Genomic DNA, 16,045 nt, shown 5'->3' with positions numbered 1-16,045 from the left:
AGGTGGATGAGCTGCAGTCTCAGTACGAGCGGGAGGCGTCGCGCTGCTCGCGGCTGGAGGAGGGGAACAGACAGATGAAGGAGAAGCTGTCGTCTGTGAAGAGCCTGAGCCGAAGCCACGAGCAGCTGGAGCACAGCAAGAGGCAGCTGGAGGAGGAGGTGGCCAGTCTGCGGCGGCAGCTGGAGGCCGGTGTGATGGGCCAGAGCCAGGCCGAGCAGTACCGCCGGGATACGGAGGAAAGAGCCCGACAGGAGATCCGACACAAACTAGAGGAGGTCAACCTCTTCCTGCAGGTACACAACATGAGTCAGACACTCAACATTCACCAGAATACGCTCACTTTAGCATTGTGTTTATTGTTGTTACATATTTGTATGCAAATCCAAAGTAAATGATCAGTAAGCACCAAATAGAAGTGAAAAAGCAAGCGAATACAAAATCGTTACTGGCCGGTTTCAGTCACATTATGCAAAAATGATAACTCATTTTATTTTATTTTTATGTTATTATTTTTATTTATATTTAAGTATAAAATATTATTTTTAAAAGTTTATTAGAATAATTTTGCTTATTATTTATGTATTTTTCACTCTTCACATGCAGACATTATCTTATTTTGTTTACTGTTATTTTATTATCATTTATTTTATATATATTTTAATTAGAGTAATTAGAATACTTTTGTTTTTTATACATTTTTAGACATTGTTTCATGCAGGCATTATATTTTGTTATTTTATTTTATAATATTATATATTTTATTTAAATATAAAATATTACTTTATAGAATAATTATAATAATTCTCCTTATAAAGTTGATACAATCATTTTCTTCATCATGAGATTTTATGTTTCACACAGACAGCATTTTATTTATTTATTATTTTTTATTATTTTACAAGTTAAAAACAAAATGTATTCTTTTATAAAGATAATTATAATTATTTTGTTTATATAGAATATTATATATTTCTAAAATATAAGATAATTATTTAGTTTATTATGAAGTTTTAGACACTGTTAAACGCTGACACTGTGTTTCCTTCATCAGACGCAGGCGGCATCTCAGGAAGCTCTGGAGCAGATGAAAGCTGCTAATGAGGCCAGTCAGCGTGCTCAGCAGGAGCAGCGCATCAGGGATCTGGAGGGAGAGCTCAGCCGTTTACGCAGCGTTCAGCAGGACAGTCTGCTTCAGAGAGACTCCAGCCGCACAGAGCTGGAGCGCTACAAACAGCTGTACAGCGAAGAGCTCCATCTCCGCAAGAGTCTGGCCGCCAAACTAGAGAGGTGAGAGGCATCATGGGAGCCAGTCCTCAGAATTATATTTAGAAATGCTGTATGTCTTCATTATAATCACAGCTCAATCACATTTTCAGATTCAAAAAGTGAAATTAGTTGCATTAGCCACAAAAAAAAGAGTTTAATGGCAATTATTTCAATGCCTATCAGGTGCAGAAAATTATAAAAAATCAATTCTAATAAATTATTCAAATAAAAAATAAATAAAAATAGCAAAATATAAATAAAATAATAAATATTATTTCAAAATATGTAAAGATAATCAGAAAATTATGGTAAATTTAGCAAGTAAAATAAAAAATAATAAATACAAATAAATAAAATAAAATATAAATAAATAAATATTATTTCAGTGCATATCGAGGAAGATGCAGAAAATCATGATATAAATAAATATAAATACATTACTAAAATAAAAAAGTAAATAAAAATTGTAAAATGTAAAAACAAATATATAAAATATTATTTCAAAACCTATCAAGGGAGTCACAGAAAATGATGATACATCTACCAGGTAAAAAAAATAAAATAAAAAAAATATATATACATATAATATATAAATGAAAATGGTCAAATATAAAGAAATATTATTTCAAAGAAATGTGCCGAAAATGATCAATTTACAAAGCAGAGCTAAAATAATAAGTACAAATAAATTAATCAAATAAAAAATAGTAAATCGTACAATTACATTAGAAATAAATATTATTTTAAAGCATATTAAAGGAGGGGCAGAAAATTATGATAAACTTACCAAGTTAAAAAAACAAGTAAATAAGTAAAAGTTCTTAAAGTAAAAAAATGAAAATTACCCTAAATAATTTTTATTGTTATTTTAATCAGCCCTAGTAAATATTTCCAATTAAAAAATAGGCTGCTATTTCTGTATTTAGTTTATTTATTTCTGTTTCATAAAGATTTACTGTTTTTTTGTTTGTTTGTTTTTCAAAATGTGCCAAAATGTCTTTTTGTTAATTTTGTGCAGGTCGAGCGAGCGGTTAGCGGAGGCCAATACTAAGCTCCTGAGCGAGAGGCAGCGCAGTAAATCTCTGCTCACCAGCAGTATAGTGAACGGTAGTTTAGGAGGCCCCGCTCTGGATGTGGGGGCGTACGGAGCCTCTCTAGGACCCCTGAGCAGGAGTCTGGGCCTCGGGACGCCTCTGCTGGGTACGGTAGGGGAATCCCAGAGCAGCCGCGTAGAGGCCTACCTGGCAAAGGTGAGTGATGCCGCATGCAGTCTTTGACTCTCATTTAGATTGTGAACAGGTTTTAAATCCTACACCACACTGACTCAACATTCAACTCTAACAATGAGCTAATACTTACTGTTAGCTTTAGAAGAGCCACCCAAAATAAATCCCATGCCAGGTGGTGATTCTAAGACTAACAAACAATGATATATCTTCTCCTTCCACTATCTTTCCCTTCATAAACGTAGTAAATAACCTCCTGGTCTGTTTTTACTGTGGCTGCTGTCTGGACTCATATCCTCTTCTGTCTCTGATATCTTCAGCTTCTAGCTCAAAAGTCTGTTTCTCACCTGTCCTCTCTGCAGCCTGATACCTGAGCAGGTGTGTAGCTGATGTGTGCAGACCTCTGACTGTCAGAACACACACACACACACACACACACCTGCTTTAATGTGTCTCTGGGGCTTCACACAGCTGTTTATGGGAGAAAACATTGAGTCAGAAATCATGCTGGATTTTTAGTAAGATTTTAATTAGATCAGAGTTTGTAGACTTTTTGCCATTACAGCTTTTAGTACACCGAGTCGTTTCTGAAAAAAGTCATTATCTTTCTTCAGAATTAGTTATTTGTGTATTATTCATTCATATTTATATTTGAATTAGCTTTTGTTTTGATATTTTCTGTTTTCATTTCAATTTTAGTTTGAATTTTGTAATTTTGTTACGTGCTTTTGTCATTTTTATTTATTTTGTTTAGTATATTTTTTAGTTTTAATGACGTTTTATAGGTAATAAATCATTTTACATTTGAATTATTTTGTGTAAAAATGTTAAATTTTGGGAGTTGGATCAGAGAGTTCTTTCATCACACTGGAACTGGAAGGTAATGTTAAGCGCATTGCATTGTGGGATACAGTACTGAGTGCAGTGTGCTCTGGTTGTTTACTGCACATTTTGACAAATGTAGTAGCTTATTTAGGTATTTAAATGATACAGAAATTTGACATACTGCAGAGTAAATATACTACAGAAGTAGCATGAGTATCTATTATGTCTATATTTAATCTTTATGAATATTTATATTTAAACAAGATCTGTGATTTATGAACCAATATGTGATGTAACATGTTTAGCTATTCTCAGGTCTGTAGCTGTACTGGTCAAATTTTTAACCCCTTTATTTGATCCTTTTTGAGGTCATTTTTCATACTAAAATGAATGAGTAAATGATTCAGATGATTTTTTTTGCCCCTTTCTTAATTTGATATTATACAAATGAAATTATAAAATGAAATGATATCACTAGCTAGGGTAAATTGTAATATTTTACGATTTCTCTGTTTTTACTGTATTTTAAATCAAATAAATGCTGCCTTAAAACCCAACATTTTTGAACGGTAATGGATGCTTTTACTGGCATTTGGATTTTGACCAATCAGATGTGTCAAAACCATGGTGCATCTGCATAGTCATGGTTATACATTTTTATAGTATGAACGCTGCGACAACTTTAAAAAAAGAGCTGGCTGAGTGCTAGTTTTAGGACATGCGTGTTTGATGAGATCAGATGTGTCAGATGTGTAATCTGGTTGGTCTGTTCCTGTTGCAGATGCAGACGGAGCTGGAGAAGCACATATCGAAGGAGCTGGACTATGGTGAGACATTATTACAACAAAATGTTTACATGTATTTTATGTAAATAGTCATTTTTACTGTTATGAGGATCACATTCGTTTAGATTACAAGCTATCATAATTTATATATTTCATTTATATTAGATTTAATATTTTAGATTAAACTCCATATTCTCCTATATCACACTATATGAGCCATAAAATACAAACAAAATGCATGCAAAAGTTTTTTTTGTCTGAAGGTTTAATTAAATGTTCAGTTAAAAAAAGATACATTTTTCAGGCTATACTTTAAAATGTCAGACTTTACAGGGTTAATATGATCCTTAAGTTAGAATTACATTATTACTGGTTGGATCTCCACTCAAGTCCAAGCAAAAATGTGTTCTGTATTAATGTGAATGGCCTCAAAAGTGACTTTTTTGTGATTTTCTTTCTCATGTCATTCTCTCAGTGACAGGAGAGCTGGAAGGAGGAAGTGCCCGCATGTCTCCCGTAGGATCGGCCTCTGGCTCTCAGAATCTGAACGTGAGTCTGGAGCCGCCGGACCCCGTGAGCAGAGCCACTCAACAGTACCTGGAGGTGCTGAAGAAGAACTACATGATCTGAGCCGCGGTCAGTCCACACACTGTGAGCACAATCAACTCCAGCGCCTTATCGCTGACCCACAAACCCACTCAACCACCCTAAAAACACTAGTTTGTTTATTAAAGCTGGCGTTTTAAAAGCAGTTATGCTGCCTCCTTATGGTCACTGAAGAAATAGTTCACCCAAAAATGAAAATTTGCTGGCCAACTAAAAATGAGTTTGTTTCTTAATGGGAACAGATTTGGAGAAATGTAGCATTCCATCACTTGTTCACCAATTGATCCTTTGCAGTGAATGGGTGCTGTCAGAATGAGAGTCCAAACAGCTGATAAAAACATCACAATAATCCACAAGTAATCCACGCCACTCCAGTCCAGCAGGTAATGTCTTGTGGATTATTGTGATGTTTTTTATTGTGACTGCAGAGCATCCATTGGTTGAGCAAGTGATGGAATGCTAAATACATCTTTGATGACTTAAAGTTGAGCACATTTTCAGCAAATTTTCATTTTGGATGAACTATTCCTTTCAAGTCTGAAAATGTTCTTCAGAGTTTGTTTAACGAAAGGCTCATTATCGAAGTAGAATATATTTATACTTGTAAAATCCCGGGCACCGGACTGATTCCTGCTGGTCAGGAGCCAACGTCGCCATTTTTTCTGAGTCAAAATGAGTGAAAAACTCTGAAACGAGGCTGCCTGTCTGGACTTGTGTATTAGTCCAGACCACCAAAAGGGCCAAAGTTTCAACACTACAATCAGTTTGTGATCTTTAATCGAGTGTGACAATGCACTTTTGTGCCTCAGGAGCAAGTGAACTGTGTGTTTAAGTCATTCTGTCATTGTTGAAGCCATACAAGCGTCACTGAGGTTTTATGGTACGTGTGAAATGCAGCTTTCAGTGTTGCATTCCCAAAGTCTTTTGTTTTTATCATATGTGGGGTTTTAGTTGACTATGTATATATTTTGGCTGTTTTTGTAGTCGAGGCATATTATAAAGAGTGTTACATTTGTACCGTTAATATTATTGCCAAGTAATGACAATGGTACATTCTGTTATCGTGCAATATATACACAACTTATTTTAATTTCAAATGACCAAACACTCATTTGGAGATGTTTTTTGGGAAATTAATGCTATACTTTGAATGAGACAAAACTAGACAATGATCTGGTGATTTTCTAGAGTATGTGACAGTGTCACCGCTTCGCTGTGCTCAGGCTGAATCTTTTCGTGTGTATGATTGAATCTCACCAGGTCATATTTTAGATATTGCATAAATTATATTTTGCATAATGTTATTAAAAAAAATCTTTTTTTGCATGATATTTTCTTAACAGTTAAGCACATTTTACCCCCCAAATTCACATTACTGTAATTAAAAATGATTAAAGTATATATATACACACACACACACACAAATCAAAACAAACACTACAATGCATATACAATTTTAATATATATACATGTTTATAAAAAATATATATATAAACAAATATATAAATAACATTAAATTTGCTTTATTATTAATTGTACAAAACATGTTAAAGCTTAATTTGCAAAATGCCAATAAAACACTGTTTTTTGCATTGTGATATTTTCTTTAAACAGACAATTAAACTGATTTTACCACCAAATTCTTTTTCTAATTAAAATTTTTTTTTTTAAATACAAATTAAATTCAATAGAACAGACACTACCATGTAACATGCTATATATCTCTCTCTATATATATATCGCTCTCTGTATATACAGTGGTGTGAAAAAGTGTTGGCCCCCTTCCTGAATTCTTATTTTTTTTGCACGTTTGTCACACTTTAATGTTTCAGATCATCAAACAAATTTAAATATTAGTCAAAGATAACACAAGTAAACACAACATGCAGTTTTTAAATGAAGGTTTTTATTATTAAGGGAAAACAAAATCCAAAACTACATGGCCCTGTGTGAAGAAGTGTTTGCCCCCCTGTTAAAACTGTGGTTTATCACACCTGAGTTCAATTTCTCTAGCCACACCCAGGCCTGATTACTGCCACACCTGTTCTCAATCAAGAAATCTCTTAAATAAGACCTGCCTGACAAAGTGAAGTAGACCAAAAGATCCTCAAAAGCTAGACATCATGCCGAGATCCAAAGAAATTCAGAAACAAATGAGAAAGAAAGTAATTGAGATCTATCAGTCTGGAAAAGGTTATAAAGCCATTTCTAAAGCTTTGGGACTCCAGCGAACCACAGTGAAAGCCATTATTCACAAATGGCAAAAACATGGAACAGTGGAGAACCTTCCCAGGAGTGGCCGGCCGACCAAAATTACCCCAAGAGCACAGCGACAACTCATCCAAGAGGTCACAAAAGACCCCACAACAACATCCAAAGAACTGCAGGCCTCACTTGCCTCAGTTAAGGTCAGTGTTCATGACTCCACCATAAGAAAGAGACTGGGCAAAAATGGTCTGCATGGCAGAGTTCCAAGACGAAAACCGTTGCTGAGCAAAACGAAATTAAAGGCTCGTCTCAGTTTTGCCAGAAAACATCTTTATATATATATATATATATATATATATATACACACGTTTTTGTTGTGTTAATTACAATTGGAGCAGAAAATGTGCGCAACTGTTAACTGTGCAAAAACTCTTTAATATAGTCTGTTTTCATTATGCACAATGATTTTTTTTTTTGTGGTGAAATATGACAGTAGCGTGTTTTTAATAGTTTTCATCAGATTCATCTGTATGTTTTAGTTTTTGTCAACTGACATATGTCCAGTCTCTTCCAAGCATTTCAGTATTGTTTTTGTCTCGAGAGGTTTCAGATGTTTAAATTGAGATGTTTAAAAACTATAAAATGAACATGGGCCTTACTGTTGTGTTTGTTATGGTCTCAGACCAGTCAAAAATGGTGAATCACTTTCATAATGAACACAAAAAGCAACCTTTATTTATCTAATATACAAAATTCAACAGCACAAATAAACACTCAGCTCTATGATGTCCAGCTTTCCTCTGACTCATTCAGTCAGTGATGCGTCTCAGAAGTTCTTCATACTCCAAATCATACAAATGGATGGATATTTGACTAAAGAACATAGTGTGAGGTTCATCTCATCGATCCTCCTCATGAGTCTTCAGCAGAACCTCAGGTCGTTCTCCAGTTTGTAGATTGTGGGCCTCAGGTTCTTCAGCTCACTCTGGACCTTTATCGTGCGGCTGTTGGTCTGTCGAACTTCATGGAGGATCGCCAGGTCTTGATCAGGGCCCACGTTGAGTGTCAACTAGTGAAAGACACAGCCATCAAAATCTGCATCAATTAATGCTAATATTAATGACTAACAAATAGTTGCCAATTTCATATATATTGATATCAGACAATTTAGCTGATTGTGTGTAGCTGAAAACCTCAAGCTAAGGAGACATATGAAAAGTTAATTTGCAAAAACGATAAACGCCACTTAAAAAAAAAAAAAGAGCTGATGGCCGTGCATTATTCTCCACATATAGCGCGATCTGATCCCTAAACACGTTGTCAAAAAAGCCAGTTTTGTCCACTTTCAAGGCATCGTGGGTTCACGTTTTACTGCAGAAGCCGACAAGCGCCCATGTTGTTTTTGAACAGAAGCCGATAAGTCCATTTTAACGAATCTGTATTCAGGTCAGGTGACAAGGCTACTTTCACTCTGAAAAGACGTGCTAGCTGAGAGGAGTTTCGTCAAAGCTGACTAAAAGTGATCGAGGATGGATCATTTCGACGAACTTGATGAACCTGTGATATTATCTTCAGGCGAAAAAGGCAAATATGTGTATTGCGTGTAATCACATCCATACAGTTTATGATCACAACAAGAACAACGTTTGTCAGGCATCTACATTGTCATCTGAGGAGATTACAAAGATTAAACAAGGTTTTTTTTTTTTTTTACTCTAAAACATGAAATGTGTAGTTATCTGCTTTTGCCAAAAAACGACTGTTGGGAGTTATCTGCTTTTGCTATAAAACAAACTTTTAATACGTAAAAAAAAAAATACATACTTTGAATGAACTTTAGTTTTGTAAATTACCTGTATTTAAGTTATTATTACTTAATCAAAACAACCCAACTACAGTTTGATTGATATTACTTGGAATGCGCAATAAAAAAAATGTGATTTCTGAAAAGTTATCCGTTTTTGCAAATTAACTCTTCATATATTCTTAAATAGCAGAAATGCATGAGAGAAATTACTAACTTTAAAGAGATATTTCTCCACGTCTTTGACTTTCTGCCGCAGGAGTTTGATATCGGTCTTGAATCCCTCCACCTCCATGGCTCGTCTCTTCTCCAGAGCTTCATAACGTTTAGTCATCAGCTGCAGACGTTTGGCAATCTTACCAGAGCGCTCCTAAAAACACACGTGCAAAAATCAGATGCTAGTTTGACACTGAAGCAACCTCGACATTTCAATAAAATATCAAAATGTGTTCATTTTTTCATTCAAGCATCTCACCCTGGTGTGCTTCAAAACAGTACTTTTTAAAAAATAAACATAGAAGGAGAGATTTAGCATGATGTTTAGGCTGCTCTTGTCTGTATGACTCGGGGACAATCAGCTGAACATCTCGTTTTTTGTGAGCCGCAGAAGTTAATAGTACAGGCATACATGAGGGTGGCTAATCAATCATTTCTTTGTTTTCTTCTGGTGAAGGAGTTTGTTTGCGTACTTTGAAGATCTCTCGGCCCACGTCGCCCTCCTCTCTGATCTGGGACCGGTCCGTCTCCAGATTCACACACTGCTTTCGGTACATGTTAGCCAGTTTATGAGCCTGTTTCAGTTCCTCATGCAAAGCCTGCTGGGGGAAAAAAAAGAGACAAAACCACTTGTGAGACCTGGATAAAGTCTTGTTTCAAAAGATGAAGGAGAATGTGATTCCTCCTTATAAAATAATTTTCAACTAAAGCATGCTTACCCTGCACAAAAATATTAAACATTTTAAAACTATGTAATTTACCTGTACAATTATTATGCATAAGTTTGTTAATATATTTATTAATTTATTTAAAAAATGTGGCTCCTGTACACCAGAGGTTTTCAAAAATACACTGTGTGTGTGTATATATATATATATATATATATATATAACTTATTTTATTTTATTTTATTTCACATAGTTGCCAAGGCAACATTTTTAATTTCATTTAGTTTAAGTTGATGTGCTCAAATAACTAAAACTAAAAATTCATAAAAGCTATACACAAATCTTAAAAAACTGAAAAAAGCCATTTGTTCAGTAAACCATTCTTTAATTAAAAAAAATATTTAGTATTTTTTCCTCCTGCTGTACCAAAACCATACCGAAGAGTGACGTCAAAACCGAGGTACGTACTGAACCGTCATGTTTGTGTACCGTTACACCCCTAATATATATATATTAAATAATAAAGTCAGCTATATATTTAAAACTCATTTATAATATGTGAGAAAAATAATGTGATATGTTTTTTAAGAATAACAATGCAAATGGCAAATAGTTCAATGTACTAAAGCCTAAGATAAAGTATTGTTCTGGAAAATATAAAAAAAAAATTAGAAAATTAAAAAATACATTTGAATATATACAGTATATATATATATTAGTGCTGGGGAACGATTAATCGTGATAAATTGCATCCAAAATAAAAGTTTTTGTTTATGTAATAGGGTTAGTGTGTACTGTGTATATTTATTATGTACATATAAAGACACATATATACAGTATATATTAAAAAAATATTTACATGTGTATATATTTGTATTCATATAATTCATATCATATATAAATACATTTAATATACAAACAACATTTTTCTTAAATATATACATACATGTGTGTGTATTTATATATACATAATAAATACACACAGTACGCACATATGTACACAAAAACTTTTGGATGCGATTAATCGTTGCCCAGCACTAATATATATACACATACATACAGTATATATAACAATACTTTATCTTAGGCTTTAGTATGTTAACAATGTAAATGGCAAATAGTTATTTATTTAAAAACATCACATTATTTTTCTCACTTATTATAACTGAGTTTTAAATATATAGCTGACTTTATTATTTAATAAGTGGGTTTATCATCATCATATTTGGGAGTCTTTGGCATTAAAAGTTCTGCCTTAAACTTTTCCAGGCATTTGTGGCATTCCAAAAACCTAAGTTACTTAAATGAAGAAGGAAATGGGAGCTGTCTGAGCCGGATCTCCTCCCGGTGAGTGTGGCTGCTCTCGTGTTTGGGCTGTGAGATGAACGGGGCGTCTGCAGAGGGGAAACTGCGCTCCTCTCGCAGCCGCTCCTGACAGGAGTCCAGCTCTCGCAGCAGACGGTCCTTCTCCAGCATCCAGCTCTTCTCGTGAGCTCGACTCTCAAACTTCAGCTGCAGGAAGTCCCTGGTGCTCTCGTACAGCAGGTTCTGCGTGCGCTGCAGTCTGAACACGAGGCAGAGTCTCGCTCAAGCCTGGTGCTCGGGGTTTGTTGAATCAGGAGGGGGGATGAACTTACTTGTCGTTGAGGGCCGTGATTGTGTCCTGGTTGCGCTGGTGCTGTACCTGTCTCTCCTGATGAATGCGCCGGTCCTCCAGCAGCGCCTCCACCTGCTCTTTAGCCAGCCGCGTCTGCTCCTCCAGCTGAGCCTGCAGCACCTCCACCTGGACTCATACAGCAGCCATTCAACACATAGCAAGCTATAACAAAAAGATTAACACGTACTTAAATGAAAATGTTTATTCTGCACAAAAAATTAAATAAATTAAAGCTAATTATATGTATATCTACACATTATGTGCATCTATATTTATAGACAATTTAATTAAAACATGTTCGTTCTGCACAAAAAAAATAAATGAAAGCAAATTGTATGTACATCTACACATGTACATCTATATTTATATAAAATACTATAATTAAAATTATTATATATTTTTACATTTAAAATTAAATAAAAATATTGATATTTATATTATATAAAAATAATATTTATCATTTTTAATTTAAAACCATTCATAAAAATGTATATTTAAAATATAGAAATAAATATAATAAATGTATATATTCAATTAAAACATGTTCATTCTGCACAAATATACATGAAAGCAAATTATATGTACACCTACACATTATGTACATCTATATTTATATAATATTTTTTTATAAAATAGATATTTTACATTTAAAACTAAATAATAAAATAAAAATATACAAAAATTTAACTTTTCATAATTTATATTTAAAATATAATAATAAATAATATATATATTTAATTAAAACATGCTTAAAACATTAGTTTAAAAAAAATGTTCTCCTTTGTTACTTGAAAACGTTTAGTAGAAAGTACTCTTCTATCAATATTGGACTATGGTGATATAATTTATATGCATGCATCTCTGAATGTTTTGAAAAAATTGGATGTAGTTTATCACGCTGCTTTACGATTTGTTACTGGTACAAGCTATTTTACATTTAAAACTAAATAATAAAATAAAAATATACAAAAATTTAACTTTTCATAATTTATATTTAAAATATAATAATAAATAATATATATATTTAATTAAAACATGCTTAAAACATTAGTTTAAAAAAAATGTTCTCCTTTGTTACTTGAAAACGTTTAGTAGAAAGTACTCTTCTATCAATATTGGACTATGGTGATATAATTTATATGCATGCATCTCTGAATGTTTTGAAAAAATTGGATGTAGTTTATCACGCTGCTTTACGATTTGTTACTGGTACAAGCGTCCGCACACATCACTGTAATTTATATGAAATGACAAATTGGACTTCATTGTGCTTAAGGAGAAAAAAAACATGTACATTTTTATTTTAAAAGCTTTAGTGGGTAAATTACCACAGTACGATTTGTTACTGGTACAAGCGTCCGCACACATCACTGTAATTTATATGAAATGACAAATTGGACTTCATTGTGCTTAAGGAGAAAAAAAAACATTTACATTTTTATTTTAAAAGCTTTAGTGGGTAAATTACCACAGTACATATCTAGTTTGTTGCCATACTGCACAAATATTTATAATACCAGATCAACAGATAAACTCTTACTTAAGATGCCGATTTTTCATACAGAGATAGGTCGTTCTGCATTTTCTAATTATGCTCCGTATTTATGAAATGAACTTCAAGGTACATTACACATGGAAGCTTTACCAGCTCTCGCTATGTTTAAAAATATTTTAAAGTCTGTTTATATAGAACAGTGTTTTAATAACTGACTAGGATTTGTATTGTTTTTAGAATTGTTTTTGTGTTTCATGTTTGTTCATTGTGTGCTGATGTGTATTTCTTTGTAAATTTGTCCTTTGCTGCCTATCTTGACCAGGACTCCCTTGTAGAAGAGATACTGTATATCAATGGGATCTTCCTGGTTAAATAAGTAAATAAATAAAAAATTATTATTTGGCAAAAAATATATAAATGAAAGCAAATTATATGTATGCCAACCTATTACGTGCATCTATATATATATATATATATATATATATATATTTCTAATACTATATTTTTTAATATATCATTTTTGTGCAAGATAAAACATGTTTTTATTCAATGTGTATTTGCAAATTAATTTTATGTTAAGCATTAAAATAAATTTAGAAAGTTAATCCTTAATACATTTATCAATATAAACTAACATTTTTGATGGATCATGTGACACTGAAGGCTGGCGTAATAATGCTGAAAATTCACAGAAACAAATGACATTTTAAAATATATTCAACATAGAAAACAAATATTTTAAATTATAATAACATTTCACAGTATTACTGATTTTACTGTATTTTTGATCAAATAAATGCAGCCTTGTTGACCATGAGACACACACCTGCAGCAGTAACGTCTGGTTGTCTCTCTTGTACTGCTCTGAAATTGTGGCATCTTCTCCTTCTCTGGACGATTTCTTGCTTCCTGTAGTTTGAAACGCCACATGCTCTTAAACTACAGCTGTTCATCTCTAAATATTATGAATGTGTCAATGCACCCATAAAACCACCGCAAATTAGTCACTAGTTACTAAATATGAAACAGAATAAAGGTGAAGGCGGACCTTTCACTGATACAGGCCTCGGTTTCACCACCTTTGATTCCTCGTGTGATCTCAGCTGGACCTTCTTCTGAGGGACTGTGACCTAAAACCATATTATTACAAAACAAACTGAATTCATGAAAACATAAAAACCAAGCATAATGGTGGCTATATAATATCAAAATAAGGTTGATGTGTGTAGTTTTGAACCTCGTGTGGAGGCTCGCGATGGAAATACGCGATCTCGCCTGGATCTGGACCCACCAGCGCTAGAAGATGCTGGATCTTTTTCCGGTCCTCCAGCTCTCTGTGACGATAAAAAGCACTTCAGCTTCAGATATCATGTTTGTGCTCTGGTCTCTGTGATGAGGGGACATCTGACCTGATTTTGAGGCGGTCGTTCTCGGCGTACAGTCGCAGCGCCTGCTCTCGCTCCTGGAACAGATACACCTGCATGTCACTGAGAGCGTTCTGGAGCTCTGCGATCTCCTCCTCGCGCTGACGCACCTCCCACTGCAACTGATGCTGCACAAACACACACACAAAACAATAATACAACAACCACGAACAAATGCTAGAACAGAGCAGGAGCATCATCCAGGTGACAGGTCACCTGCTCCTCCGCGGTGCTCCTGCACTTCTCCAGCATCTGCAGCAGGTCATCATGTTCTCCATCAAACTGCGCCACCTTCTGCCTGTAGAACTCCAGCAGCTGGCGGGACGGCCGCAGATACGCCAGACGCTCAGAGATGGAGGGGCAGCGGAGACTCACACTGCGGGCTGAGCTCAGGACTGACCCGAACAGAGAAAAAGAGGATGAGATGCTTAAAAGAGTGGCATTTGGGATTTCAGATAATGTTATCTGAAATTATATATTAGAGCATTTTATATTATATTAATAATATTAAATAGTATATCAAATAAAATACTATTAAAATAATATAAATACATGTAATATTACTAGTGTGTGTGTGTGTATATATATATATATATATATGTATATATATATATATATACACACACACACACACACACACATATATATATATATATATACAGTATACATTATATATATATTTTCTTTAACCATTAAGATGAAAAGTTTTAATGGCCATAAAAAATTATTACATTTATATTTAGTCATTCAGCAGACGCTTTAGATAGATAGATAGTCAGATGATAGATAGATAGATAGTCAGATGATAGATAGATAGATAGTCAGATGATAGATAGATAGATAGTCAGATGATAGATAGATAGATAGTCAGATGATAGATAGATAGAAATAGATAGATAGATAGAGTCAGATGATAGATAGAAATAGTCAGATAGATAGATAGATAGATAGATAGAGTCAGATGATAGATAGAAATAGTCAGATAGATAGATAGATAGATAGATAGAGTCAGATGATAGATAGAAATAGTCAGATAGATAGATAGATAGATAGATAGAGTCAGATGATAGATAGAAATAGTCAGATAGATAAGATAGTCAGATGATAGATAGATAGATTTATCTTTTACGTTCTTTAGTAAGTGAAGAATCCATCATCAGTGTATGGCCTACATTTTTTTTTTTTTTAAAAAGGACTTTAATGTGATGCACTCAAAATACATTAAAAACCATAATAATAAAAAATTAAAATTACATTATTTTACACATCAATTTTGAAGGTGATTTTATCTAATATAATAATCTGTAGGCGATCAAACTTTAATCTAAAATTAAGGTAAATTAAAGACAACAGGCAATATATCAATATTCATAAAAGCAGCCCAAACTAAAGCTCTTTTGTTGCTACAGGTGTTCAGCCTGACGCTTCTGGGTGGCATGTAAACAGTGAACGAACACAGCGTTACACACACAGGTTTATTTAGACTGTTTAACGATAGAATGAACTGCTTAAACGATCACTTTAGTCACTTTATGTATTCATCAACCTGTCAGGTGTGCAATAAATAGTTAATGTTGCACAATAAACCCAAAATATCATAAATAACAGTCGTTAATGATTTAACTAACCAGCTACATCTGCCATTTCCAATATTTACCGCACGATTATATCACTTATAATAATATTCTCATGGTAAACCAAATGTTTATGTAATAGTTACCTTCTGCATGTGTGTGTATGTGAGTGTGTGTGTGTGTGTGTATGTATGTATGTGAGTGAGTGTGTGTGTGTGTGTGTATGTGAGTGTGAGTGAGAGTGTGTGTGTGTGTGTATGTGAGTGTGTGTGTGAGAGTGTGAGTGTGTGT

At 33.8% G+C, this 16,045-nt stretch overlaps 2 protein-coding genes across 8 annotated transcripts in view; one reads left to right on the top strand and one right to left on the bottom strand.

The window, feature by feature from the left end:
• The window catches only part of LOC107551423 (ankyrin repeat domain-containing protein 26-like), a 44,763-nt gene extending 39,820 nt beyond the window's left edge, over nucleotides 1–4,943 (top strand). For 6 of the 7 annotated variants that reach the window (XM_016233014.1, XM_016233016.1, XM_016233017.1 and 3 more), the window contains 5 exons: nucleotides 3–293; nucleotides 1,052–1,287; nucleotides 2,285–2,516; nucleotides 4,099–4,144; nucleotides 4,578–4,943. In XM_016233014.1, coding sequence (XP_016088500.1) covers nucleotides 3–293; nucleotides 1,052–1,287; nucleotides 2,285–2,516; nucleotides 4,099–4,144; nucleotides 4,578–4,732 — 960 coding nt within the window. In that variant the 3' untranslated portion in view covers nucleotides 4,733–4,943. Of the gene's footprint in view, nucleotides 1–2; nucleotides 294–1,051; nucleotides 1,288–2,284; nucleotides 2,517–2,812; nucleotides 2,871–4,098; nucleotides 4,145–4,577 lie in introns of all 7 variants that reach the window. The other variant, XR_001604767.1, reaches the window with a different exon arrangement.
• Nucleotides 4,944–7,286: 2,343 nt separating this feature from the next.
• Nucleotides 7,287–16,045, bottom strand: part of LOC107551390 (coiled-coil domain-containing protein 77-like) — a 10,343-nt gene continuing 1,584 nt past the window's right edge. The window contains exons 3-13 of the mRNA XM_016232975.1: nucleotides 15,901–15,919; nucleotides 14,397–14,575; nucleotides 14,166–14,308; nucleotides 13,994–14,090; nucleotides 13,805–13,886; nucleotides 13,583–13,665; nucleotides 11,242–11,387; nucleotides 10,938–11,168; nucleotides 9,410–9,536; nucleotides 8,938–9,090; nucleotides 7,287–7,985 (exon numbers count right to left, since the gene is read on the bottom strand). Of these exons, the coding sequence (XP_016088461.1) occupies nucleotides 7,839–7,985; nucleotides 8,938–9,090; nucleotides 9,410–9,536; nucleotides 10,938–11,168; nucleotides 11,242–11,387; nucleotides 13,583–13,665; nucleotides 13,805–13,886; nucleotides 13,994–14,090; nucleotides 14,166–14,308; nucleotides 14,397–14,575; nucleotides 15,901–15,919 (1,407 nt within the window). The 3' untranslated portion in view covers nucleotides 7,287–7,838. The remainder of the gene's footprint in view (nucleotides 7,986–8,937; nucleotides 9,091–9,409; nucleotides 9,537–10,937; nucleotides 11,169–11,241; nucleotides 11,388–13,582; nucleotides 13,666–13,804; nucleotides 13,887–13,993; nucleotides 14,091–14,165; nucleotides 14,309–14,396; nucleotides 14,576–15,900; nucleotides 15,920–16,045) is intronic.

This window comes from Sinocyclocheilus grahami, unplaced genomic scaffold (assembly GCF_001515645.1).
Source record: "Sinocyclocheilus grahami isolate Dianchi unplaced genomic scaffold, SAMN03320097.WGS_v1.1 scaffold423.1, whole genome shotgun sequence".
Lineage (NCBI taxonomy): Eukaryota > Metazoa > Chordata > Actinopteri > Cypriniformes > Cyprinidae > Sinocyclocheilus > Sinocyclocheilus grahami.
Note: the sequence above shows the minus strand (reverse complement) of the source record. Positions and strands in the feature narration are given on the sequence as shown.